At 41.2% G+C, this 12,503-nt stretch overlaps 1 protein-coding gene across 15 annotated transcripts in view; it reads left to right on the top strand.

The window, feature by feature from the left end:
- The window catches only part of LOC117972799 (transcription factor 4-like), a 175,617-nt gene that overhangs the window by 157,601 nt on the left and 5,513 nt on the right, over positions 1–12,503 (top strand). For 11 of the 15 annotated variants that reach the window (XM_059024479.1, XM_059024459.1, XM_059024457.1 and 8 more), the window contains 3 exons: positions 1,246–1,393; positions 2,612–2,841; positions 11,292–11,424. In XM_059024479.1, the coding sequence (XP_058880462.1) occupies positions 1,246–1,393; positions 2,612–2,841; positions 11,292–11,424 (511 nt within the window). Of the gene's footprint in view, positions 1–1,245; positions 1,394–2,611; positions 2,842–11,291; positions 11,445–12,503 lie in introns of all 15 variants that reach the window. The other 4 variants (XM_059024482.1, XM_059024511.1, XM_059024474.1 and 1 more) reach the window with 1 other exon arrangement.

Genomic DNA, 12,503 nt, shown 5'->3' with positions numbered 1-12,503 from the left:
GAATGCTCTTTGGTCTTCATTTTCCTTCAGATTAACAGCCTGACCAATGATCCTTCAACAGTGGGGTTTTTATCCAGAAAATGTGACAGCAACTTTAATGGTTCACAGGTGGAGGCCAATGGTAAGGTAATTGTGTCCTCGTTAGGGCAATTTCTTTCATCGGTATAAACTGGGAGCTTCCACAGCACAGGGGTTGAATACTTATGCAAGCAAGATATTTCATTTTATTATTTTTCTTAAAAATATTTCCCAACATAAAACCGATGTCACCTTACAATAATTGATTTTGAGTTTCAGTGTTTTAAAATAAAATATCAAACAGAACGAAATGTCAATGTACCATTTGTAATTCAGTAATATGAGAGAATTGGTCAGGGGTCTGAATACTTTTGCAAGGCACTGTATGTATATATATATATATATATATATATATATATATATATATATATATATATATGTATGTATATATATATATATATATATATATATATATATATATATATATATATATATATATATATATATATATATATATATATGGTTACAGACAACAGTAAACTGCATATTTCCATTACATTAGTTTGCTTATCAACTAGAGACATTATAGAAGTTGTTCTTTTATTCATAGGAGTGTAGCACTAGCAAACTGAAGCAGAGCATGAACAAAGGGGCAGTGTTCTCTTGTGCAGATTTGGGACAGTCTTCTATATGAAATGGGGGAGGGTGCTGCCCAGCTCAAAATTAAACATTCTATTGTGCTAAAACTAATAGCAGCTTCTGTTCTGCGCCATTCTATTCCAATCTGGGCACCCAATAAGATGAAGATACACTGTGTGCAAGATTTCCGTTGGCAGGGCTTTATAATATAAATAAATCCCTTTTCATTTGGGGGTTCACTCAACTGTTTGTTTTAATTTTGTTTGACATTTTCCTTCTTCAAGGATAAAAATCCACTCATGTGTCTGTGGACTGCAACAGCACCATGTTTCACTGCTTTGAATGTCAGTATTATTTAAAAAGAAAAAAAGAAAGCGCTGCTGTGTACTTAGCCAGACAAAACCTCTAATATATTTAAAACTATTTCTTTCCATTGCCAACTTCTAAGCTACTTTTATAATTTTACATTATTGAATAGTATATTTAGGTATAGCTGCCTCTCTCTGTAGTTACATTTTTCTGCAGTAGTCCATGTCTTAAGGATGAAAGGTTGTAAGCGATGGCAGGGTAACATCTCTCCTTTGTTAGCTCTCTCAGGTGGGCTCCAGGGACACAGCGTATCATCGGTAAGCTCGGAGATCAAATCTGAAGATGAGGGGGACGAAAACCAGGATACCAAATCCCTGGATGAGAAGAAAATTGAGGAGGACAAGAAGGATATCAAATCAATTAACAGGTAACCGTAACAAAAGTGTTTGCTTCATTTATTCCTTGGTTGGACTGATGAAGTGAGCAGTGTGTTTTGAGGGACAGCTACATTCATACTTGGTAAATCCCAACCAGTTTCCACATTAACACACAAAACACACATTCTTCAGTCCTTGAGAGGCTATAAAAAAAATACTGCGATAAATTACATAGATTCCACTATGTCATCTAAAACTAGAGACATCAAGGCACAGGTAACTGCTCCTGTATATAGTGGTAGATCAATTTCGGTTTTGATAATTCAGGGAGATTTCATGCAAATTTAAATGCAAGGACTGCTATTTAAAGATATACATTTGTTGATAAAAAAATATATAAACACATATTGGTTTGAGATTAGACAGTAGACTATATACAATGTGTGTCACTTAAAGTCCATGTGTATTTACATGACTAAAACTAAAACAGGTACATTCTTAAATCTGCCCGTAGCTTCCAATACATGGGTTATACCACAGTTCTCTGTGGCTTTGTGCCTGGTTTCAGCTGTCCTTCACACATGAATGTAGTTAAAATATGTTTCACATTTCCAAAGTGCAGTCTTTCCAGGATAAACTCCTATTGGCAGTGTGTCTTGGAATGGTTTATATTGTTACCTGGATGCTTAATTTGATAAATGTAACTTCATATTTTGTTATGATGAATCTATTGATGTATTGTGTCTGATTTACTTGGGGAGCACAATTTCAGTCTGTTTTACTGTTTATACAGTATGTATAGAGGTCTCCACCGCTTAATGCTTTTACTTCCCTTTATGGGCAACCAGTGGAATTGTTTTAAAAACAGGATTTGGCCACCAGGTGGCGCTGAGTACCAAGTAAAAATGACTTAAGGGTAAGTAACTTCAAATGTAAGTTAATTTGTTTTATTATTATTATTATAAAGGAGTAAGCGGTTAATGATGATGGATGGATGGATTATTATTATTATTATTATTATTATTATTATTATTATTATTTTTTATTATTATTATTTATTTTTTTACATTTTCTTACTGTTTTATGGTTGTTGTTTGAAGCTCATTACTCTTTAAATGTAAGGTTAATAATAAAAAAAATACCTTAAAGAGGAAGAGAGATTGGGTATATTTTTTTATTATAACCAATAGATTCAAAGGCTAATCGGGATATTTTAACACCCATTGTGCAGCACATGATAAGCATGGGCCACTTTTGTGTTTCTGCAGCAATAATGATGACGAGGACCTATCCCCAGAGCAAAAGATCGAGCGGGAGAAGGAGCGGAGAATGGCCAATAACGCCCGGGAGCGCCTGCGCGTGCGTGACATCAACGAGGCCTTCAAGGAGCTGGGGCGCATGGTGCAACTGCACCTGAAGAGCGACAAGCCGCAGACCAAGCTACTCATCCTCCACCAGGCCGTGGCCGTCATACTGAGTCTGGAGCAGCAAGTCAGAGGTCAGCTAACTCATTCATTTTGCATTGGTGCTGGGACAGTTTCTCACATTCCAATGCCAAAATTCACATCCATTCACAAATCTATGTTTTAATATTTTTCCCAGCACTATGCAGTGCTCACATGTGGGATTGTAAAGACATTAATGCAGGTGTATAGCTTAGTTATGGAATGTTGTTGTTTAGAAATTACCACAGACACACCAAACAGATTTCTGACTTTATTGCTCTTCAGATGATCATTTAAACAAACAAATAAAACAAAAGAAACTGAAGATATTTTTGTTACATAAACAGCTCTTGTGCTGTTCTCGTGCTGCAGACCAGATGACACTGATACAAAAGAGTCTGACCCATTAACCCTTTGCGGTCCTATGTCGGACCAGGTCCGACATTACAATTGTTCCTTTCCGGTCCGATGTCGGACCCTGTCCGACATCATCAGAAAGTAGTTTTTCTCCGGAAAAAGCAGAGAAAACCTTTCAATGGCTGAGTGAGACCGGTAGAAGCCGAGAGAAGCTGAAAAAAAAAAAGTAGGCGGATCTGAGCAATACACATAGTCCCTTCACCACAGGCATAACACGGACATAAACAAACAAGTTAGCTGCTTCCACATCCAGCGCTTAAAGAATATCACAGACATTTGCCAAGCTTTTTGAGATGTTGTAGTTAATCAAATAATGACTTGGACAGCATTATTGAGGAGTTTGGTGATAAAACGAGTGATCAGGAGATGATTTATCAGCATGCACTACTATTATTTTTTATTTCTTAGCAGACGCCCTTATCCAGGGTGACTTACAATTGTTACTAGATATCACATTATTTTTACATACAATTATATTATTTTTTACACATTATTTTTTACACATTATCTTTTACATACAATTACCCATTTATACAGTTGGGTTTTTACTGGAGCAATCTAGGTAAAGTACCTTGCTCAAGGGTACAGCAACAGTGTCCCTCACCTGGGATTGAACCCACGACCCTCCGGTCAAGAGTCCAGAGCCCTAACCACTACTCTGCACTGCTGGTATGTGAAAAATACAGCGAACAAGGAGGGGCGGGACTGGAGATGCAGTACTGAGTGTCCTGTTGATATGCAGTGCCTTTAAACCTGTTTTACTAGGAATAAAATTACTTTTAAACAGGGCATGTAAAATAAACAGTGCGTGTGAAAATAAATTGGACCTGATGTGTCTGACAGGCGCTGAATAAATGGACCGCGAAGGGTTAAGCTACCATATGGAATGTCTACCACTCAAATAACTGCTGAGGGCTGGGAGAATGAATATTCTGGATCCCATCCAAGATGTGCAGAACTGTTCAGGGCGAGGCACTTAACTTTCTCATGTCTCACTACTGCCGGGTAGTCCCCAAAAATTAGGCGTGGCATAATTTTAAATGCTATTCTGTCACTGAGCCTCCAAACTGAATTCCAATTATTTCTTATCCTGCTGCTTTTTTGAAGTGAGTTTAGGATACTTTGGAAAATCCTAACTTGAAACATGCAGCTTAAACTGGCAAGCAAAACTATTCATAAAGCTTGTACTTTGTGCACCTGCAGCCTCCCAGAACCCGTGCATCTTAGACTGCAGACATCCAACATCAAAAAAATGTAAACATATTTGTGTGTCTGCGTATCGTGCAAAAAGAATAATCCATTATTTTGCTAGTTGAGACAAATTCCATGGAATGCATTTATACAATACTTTACAGTATGTCATAAGAAACACCTTGCCTCCTGGTTAATTTACAGTGTCACTTGTGATGTCTACAAAACATCTGATCAGTAGCGCAAATGAATTAAAAACTACGTATTTGGATAAAAGACAAGTCTGTTTTAAAACTAGTAACCCCTAACTAAGCCAATTGAATGTATCATGTATGCTTTGGTAATACTTTAATATATAATACAATTGTTTTTTTTATATAGCACCTTTCATAACAAAGTTATCACAAAGCGCTGAACAATTAAGAATAAGCCAAATCAAAAAGGTTTGTTTTTAACCTGCTTTTAAAAATTAAAAGGCGAATACTCTCAGGGAGAGCGAATTCCAGTCTGGGAGCATGATTAGAAAAAGCTCAGAGACCTGAGAGTGAACAGCTTCACCAGCTTACAGATGTAATCAGGGCTAAGTTCCTTACAAGCTTTATAGGTCAGAAGTAGGACTTTTAAAATCAGTTATCTGCTTAACAGGCAGCCAATGTAAGGAAGCCAAGACAGGGCTAATGTGCTGTCTTTGTTTAGTTTGTGTTAGGAGGCACCCAGCAGAGTTGAAATTGTGAAATGGTAGAATCGGGAAGGCCTATAAAGAGATAGAATAATCAGTCCTGGAAGAGACAGAAGTGTGGATCAGGGTGTCTGCATCCTTTTGAGATAGCATGGGCCGAATTCTAGAAATATTCCTAAACTGAAAATAGGTAATCGCACGGATGTGAGAGACAAAAGAGAGTTCAGGATCAAAGATAACTCCAAGATTGCTTGCTGCAGATTTTAAAGTTAAAGTTGATTGTCATCAAAGGACAGTGAAAAATAAAAGTATTTTCTTAACATGTCTGGATCCAATCAGCATAACTTCATTTGTGACTGAATTTAGCTGGAGAAAGGTATTACTCATCCAGGACAATATCACTAAGACGGGGAAAGAGCAGAAGAGGTGTGTTTGTTAGAAGGATTAAAAGATAAATAAATCATCGGCATAGAAATCAAAACCTGCATTATGTTTCTGGATTACCTGCCCAAGAGAGAGCACGTAAATACTGAAAAGAAGGGGAGCTAGGACTGAACCCTGAAGGATCTCAGAGGACACTGGCAGAGAACCTGAAGAATAGCCACCCATTGTAGCAAACTGACACCTAGAGGAAAGTTAAGATTAAAACCAGTCAAGCACTGCCTGGGATACCAACATCGAATACGAGGCAGTCAGTCAATCTCCCATGGTGTATAGCAGTGGTCGGCAAATGGCGGAAGCCTCCTTGGCAGGGCTGTATCAAGGGCTGGGCGAGAGCACAACTTCATTTTAATAATACCGCAAGGGGGCTGTTATGGGGGATTCCCTGTATTACACCACTCGCCATGCGCCACAGGTTCTTTGAAAAATTACCTGTCTTAATATCATCTAAAAAAATCCTGCTTATTGTCACATTTTGTGCAGCCTGTCAAATGCTGCGTGGCAGGGCTTAACTAAGTAACCACAGTATATAATTCATTTCCACTGTTGCATGGGCGGTGTTAACAGGGTACAGTTCAGTTACAATTACAAAACACCAATGTCAACGAATGTTTTTTCTTTAACATAGTCAGTCTTACACAAATGCACCCGCTGCTTTATGCCTTCCCACTGCTGGCGTTGCTACCACTGTGCCTGGAAAAAATCAGACAAGAATGGTTTTGGGTGTTCCTGGTAGCCCCGAATTGGCCCAGGAGAGACTGGTTCTTGGCACTGGTCGCGACCTGCTCAGCCAGGCACGGGAGACCCTGTGGCATCCCGACCCAGTGAGCCTGTAGCTGTAGGTTTGGCCAGGGCCACTTCTACACATTTACAGTACGGGTTTAAATGGGGAGTTTTCCAGAATTGGTGTCTGTCTCGTAGGCTGGACCTCTTCACTTGCCCCATGGCAGCCATGCTGCAATTTTTGCAGGACCCTTTCAATGAGGGGAAATCTCTCTCTAGTCTTAAGGTCTACCTGGCAACTATTTCTACTGGTAAAAATATTTGTAATACCTTGCCGCTGTTTATATATTCTAGGGGAAGGAACTTGAGAGATACTTTGGTACATGCCGATACATATGCTAGTAAGAACAGATCTGGCACTTTGGATGGGTCTATTGTTTTTTTCCCCTGCCGCAATTGTGCGGCTAGTGAAAATGCCAAAAAGACTGACACGTGTATTAGTTCAGTAACTCACAAACAATACCACATTAAGCAATTAATTACTTGTGGTTCGGTTAATGTAATGTACCTTCTCTCATGCCCATGTAATTTGCAATACGTCAGAAAGACCAATCGACAGCTTCGGATACATATTAACGAACACAAAAGTGCTATTCGTAGAGGTGATCTAAAATCCCCAATAGAGAGACACTTTATAGATGTGCAACACTGTATTTCAAACTGCAGTGCAGCTGGGCAAGATGGTAAGGATCCTGGCAGCGACATTCTAAACTAGTTGCAGTTGGTTTGTGGTGCGTGCCGGGAGACCACCATATAGAGAGTTGCAGTAGTCGAGTCGAGAGGAGACAAATGCATGACAAAGTATCTCCGCATACAGGAGGGAAAGGTAGGGACGGACTATGGAGATGTTTCGAAGATGGTAGAAGGAAGATTTGACCATGGAGGAGATGTGGGCATCAAAGGAGAGGTTGCTGTCAAGAAGTACACCAAGGCTTCGTACTGCGGGAGAAGGCAGTAGCAGACAGCGTCCAAGGTTCAGGGCAGCTATATTTAGATTATTAAGTTGAGTTTTAGATCCTACTAGGAGTTCAGATTTGCTAGTGTTCAGCTGAAGAAAATTGGCAGACATCCAGGCCGCTGTCTTGAATGCAAGCCGAGAGCCGGACCATGGCAGAGGGGCTTCCAGGGTTGAGTTTTAAGTAGAGCTGGGTGTCGTCAGCATAGGATGAGGTGACCCAAGGGAAGCATGTAGATATTGAAGAGAAGGGGCCCAAGAACAGATCCTTGGGGAACACCACAAGTGACTGGGTTTGCAACGCCACTGTGTCCAGCATAGAAAACAGACTGCATGCATCCGGATAGGTAAGAGGACATCCAGGAGAGACAAGTTCCAGAGATTCCATTATACTGTCTTAAGACGTTCAAGAAGAGGGGCTCCCGAGTGGTGCATCCGGTAAAGGCGCTCCGCGTGGAGTGCAGGATACGCTCTATAGTCTGGACGTCGCCGGTTTGAGTCCAGGCTATTCCACAGCCAACCGTGGACGGTGCACAATTGGCCAAGCATCGCCCGGGGGGGAGGGTTTAGGTTCGCCAGGGTGTCCTCAGCTCACCGCGCACCAGCGACCCCTGTAGTCTGGCCGGGCGCCTGCGGGCTTGCTTGTAAGCTGCCCGAGAGCTGCGTTGTCCTCCGACACTGTAGGTCTTTGGTGGCTGCATGATGAGTCCGCAGTGTGAAAAAAAGCACACGCTTCGGAGGACAGCGTGTGTTCATCTTCACCCTCCTGATTCAACGCAGGGGTGGTATCGGTGAGCTGAGCCTAAAAATAATTGGCAACGACTAAATTTATAAAACAAACAAAAAAAAGAAGAATGTCATGATCTGTGGTGTCAAAAGCAGCTGTTAGGTCAAGGAGGACAAGCACAGAGGGAGCACCAGCATCAGCATTGAGCAGGAGATCATTCACAATCCAGAGCAGAGCAGTTTCAGTACTGTGATGCGGCTGGAAACCAGATTGTAGAGATTCAAGCAGATTCTTATCCGTGAGATGTTTCATCAGCTGACTGGCTACAGCCCTTTCGTAAGTTTTTGAGAGAAAAGGGAGATTGGAGATGGGACGGAAATTATATAAGGGTTAGGGTTTTTTGAGTACCAGCGTAACTCGGGCAAGAGTCCAGGGACAGGTTGGGAGTGTGCATAATGGAAGGAGCAAGATCAGAGGCACAGTGACGGGTGAGTAAGGGTGGCGTTGTAGAGGGTCACCGCATCATCAACTGAGGACGGGAGAGTACCAGTTAGAGGGGATTCAGGGACACATTCCGAGTTGTTGTTGTTGTTGTTGTTGTTGTTGTTGTTGTTGTTGTTGTTGTTGTTGTTGTTGTTGTTGTTGTTGTTGTTGTTGTTGTGTATTTCTTAGCAGACGCCCTTATCCAGGGCGACTTACAATTGTTATAACATATCACATTTTTACATACAATTATATTATTATTTTATTTTTTTACACATTATTTTTACATACAATTACCCATTTATACAGTTGGGTTTTTACTGGAGCAATCTAGGTAAAGTACCTTGCTCAAGGGTACAGCAGCAGTGACCTCCAACTGGTATTGAACCCACAACCCTCCGGTCAGGAGTCCAGAGCCCTAACCATTACTCCACACTGCTGCCCCAGAGGATTCAGCAGATTCTTGGGACGGAGGGAGGTAACGGTATCAGTACTGGAAGAAGGAGCAGGGAGATTAATATTAGCAGTGGTTAAGAAATGGTCAGAGAGAGAGAGATCTGAGACAGAGAGATTGGAGATATCAAGGCCCCTGGTGATGAGCAGATCCAGGGTGTATCCTCGGGTGTGAGTGGGGACATTGACAGATTGATAGTCCAAAACAGTCCGGAAGCGTGTTGAAGTCGGTGACTAGGGGGGAGGAAGGCAAGTCAACATGAATGTTGAAGTCACCTAGGAGTAGGATTTTGTCAGTAGAAGTGCAGACGAGGGAGAGGAATTCTGAAAACTCTGCAATAAAAGCAGAGTTGCTCTTAGGTGGACAGTAGATAACAGCAAGGGTGAGGGACATGGGAGAGTGGAGCTTGATGGTGAGATGCTGAAATGAAGAAAAGGCAGGCAAAGAAAGAACTGAGGAAGCGAGCACAGAATTTGCAATAACAGCTGTGCCCCCACCTTGGCCAGAGAGGCAAGGTTTGTCATAGCCCTTTGGGTGTCCTATTTTTGGATGAATATTCTAATTGTTTATTGAATGTGCTTTTTTTCCCTGAACTTTGCTTGTTGTTATCTTGTTTTTAGTTTTTTCTTTTCTATTTTTTGCTCTTTGTTTTATTTTTAATATTCAATCATATACAGTATTTGTATTTTATGTCTAATATTGCAAGTCTGAATAACGGCTCATTGATAATTGCTAATTGTTTTACCTTAATGGGGGGCCGCACATGTGCGGTATTTGTCACCTCGATGTTAGGTATTTAAGCACTGTGATTCATTTGACTCGGAAGCACTGATGATAGTCTAAAGGACTGAAACGTTTGCATTTTGTTTGTCATTTAATAAAAGATGTTTTTAACCTTATAATTTCAACTGTTGCAGAGAAGTTCAGAGAGCGAGTCCACTTGTTGCTAGCAAGCTATTTCAGCTTGCCATATTAAAATAGACTGTCTCCCCAGCAGCTCACTTCCTGGCAGGACAGTTTTTATAGGGAGCTCAGAGGTTGCGTCCTCCTAGCAAGGACCTTGTACCTGGCTTTTGGTTGAACGTGGTGCTCAGCGCGCTTAAGAAACCACCATTCGAGCCCCTGCATTTAACAGAACTGAAATCTTTATCTTTTCTGGGTGGTTTTCCTATTAGCAGTCACCTCCGGGAAGCGAGTAGGTGAAATGAAAGCATTTTCCATTGCTAAAGCCTGCCTATCTTTCATGGAGGCCAGGACTACGGTCACACTCCATACTAACCCTGTGTTCCTCCCTAAAAGCATCTCTGCTTTTCATGTCAGTGGAGGTTTTTAATCCAATCTGACAGGGAGAGGAAGCTCCACACCTCTGCCCAGTTAGGGCATTAGAACACTGTTGACCGGATGTCATAGATTCCCCAGACTTTTTTTTTTATACCAGAGTGCTAAGGGCAGCTATTCAGTCTACCCTTTACAGCATGCACACTAAGGTGCAGGTTCTTTCCACACTTTTTTAGGTCCTGTGGACTATGTGTCATGGGTCCTCAAAACCTGGGCTTTACTACCAGAGTGCTTAGGGTGGCCTCCCGGTCTACCCTTTTTAGCACATCTGCCAGCTACAAGTCCTGCACTTGCAACACTTGGTTCCTTTAAATAGAAATGTTATACATTACCTTTGGAGGTCGCTCCGTCCACTCCAACACAGCAGGTCTGAATAGAAAATTGCCATTAATCCCTTCTGCTCGTGGCACTTTATCCCCTCACAGGCCAGGACTCTGTGCCTGATGCAGGGGGGGGGCTCTGTTGAGCACCTTTGACATACGTATTCAGATTCATCGGGCTTGTGGCATGATAGCATCACAGCCCAAGCTGTTACTGGCAAGAACGAGAGAAAGAAGCTGCAGTTTAAGTCCTGGTGCGCACGTTTTATTAATTAAACAGAATAAAAACAAACACACAAAGGCACAAGGGCCAAAATTAAAAAGGTTAAACAAAACCATACAATAATTACCTGTAGGCTGGGCATTCACCTTCACTACAGACATTTTTCAAAACATCGACATAAAACTCACCAATACCATCTCACTCCAAACTCCCTCTCCCCAACAAATGATTTTACCTCCCTTATATACATGTGGCCATTCTCCAATTAGCGCTCAATTACCTAATTGGGGAATGACCACACTTGTGATGTGATTTAACCATATCCCTGCCAACCTTACATTTCCCCCACACACTATGTACATCTGCAGGGCTTTCGCTGTGCCACAAGGCTACACAGAGATATATCCCAATTGGTAATGGATAACATGTTTAGGTTTGTAAGGGTGGATTGTTTACAGGTTTGTTATTTCTCTAATTATTTTGTTTATACAGAGAGGAACCTGAACCCGAAAGCAGCCTGCCTGAAAAGGCGAGAAGAAGAGAAGGGATCATCTGACGCGCCTCCTCTCTCCCTTGCGGGTCCACATCACGGATTAGGAGATGCATCCAACCCCATGGGACAAATGTAAAAAGAAAAAAGAAATGGTCAGAATATTTCACTTTAAACTAATCTGCTGTTTCACATTTGTACCATGAATAGTTATACTAAAAACAAATAAACAAAAACAACCCTTTGTGCAGTGATTTAATTTCACTTATGCAGTGTGTTTTTACTAACGTTTCATAATGGTACGCATATTTATGCAGGATACAAGAAAATGTAGGCAAGGTACTGTAACATTGAACCTGACATCACCCGTGGGTTAAACTGAACCGGGGCCTTGTCATTCTATATAAACCTAGCAAAGCTCAATTTGGAAATCATTAGAAAGTAAATAGATGCTATCAGTGGCATTTATGATAAAGATAATAGTAAATACCTAATCAACTTTTTTTCATGGGGTACATTTTAACAACAGATTGGCAGTAAGTGTGCTACTAACATGTATATATAAGCGTGAAGTTCTTCAAAATACCTGCTGGCTTTTAGCCACTGTTTGTGGTGCTTGCTGCTGTGGAAGCACAATGACCAGTGCCACTTCCAGCTGGTTATGGCAGACAGGTAGCCCCGTGTGTGCTGGCTCACCTGGAGGCAGGCACTGTGTCGGGCCGGGGCTTAAACCTTTGACTTTCTGCCCCATGTCGCCTGTATCGAGTACTGATCTGTTTGTCCTTATGCCTTCATGAAAACCTTTTCTGTTATCATTTTACTTACATTTGTGGAGACATTTATAAGTCTCCAAGAATGTTATTATGTAATGACCTTACTGAAGGCATCATTGAGCATAAACACTAACTGCACACATTTTGTGTTGTGTGCTTTAAAAATAAAAGAAGACCACTTGGTATTGAGCCTAGATCTTTTCCCTCGAGATCTTTGCTGGATTTGATCAGCGGTCTTTTAGATGGCATTATATAGGGTCAGCCAACAATACGGAAGTAACAAATACAAAAAAACAAACATTCTAGCCATTCCCAAGGGTATTTCATGAAATTTTAATTTGGAACAGATTTCATTAAGGCTCTACAGTGCAGCAGTTTAAGTTCTCGGGGTGCTTGCATTGGACTCTGGATTACTAATTATCTAGTCTTTGTTTGGTGTAA

Source organism: Acipenser ruthenus, chromosome 1 (assembly GCF_902713425.1).
Source record: "Acipenser ruthenus chromosome 1, fAciRut3.2 maternal haplotype, whole genome shotgun sequence".
Taxonomy (NCBI): Eukaryota; Metazoa; Chordata; class Actinopteri; order Acipenseriformes; family Acipenseridae; genus Acipenser; species Acipenser ruthenus.
Note: the sequence above shows the minus strand (reverse complement) of the source record. Positions and strands in the feature narration are given on the sequence as shown.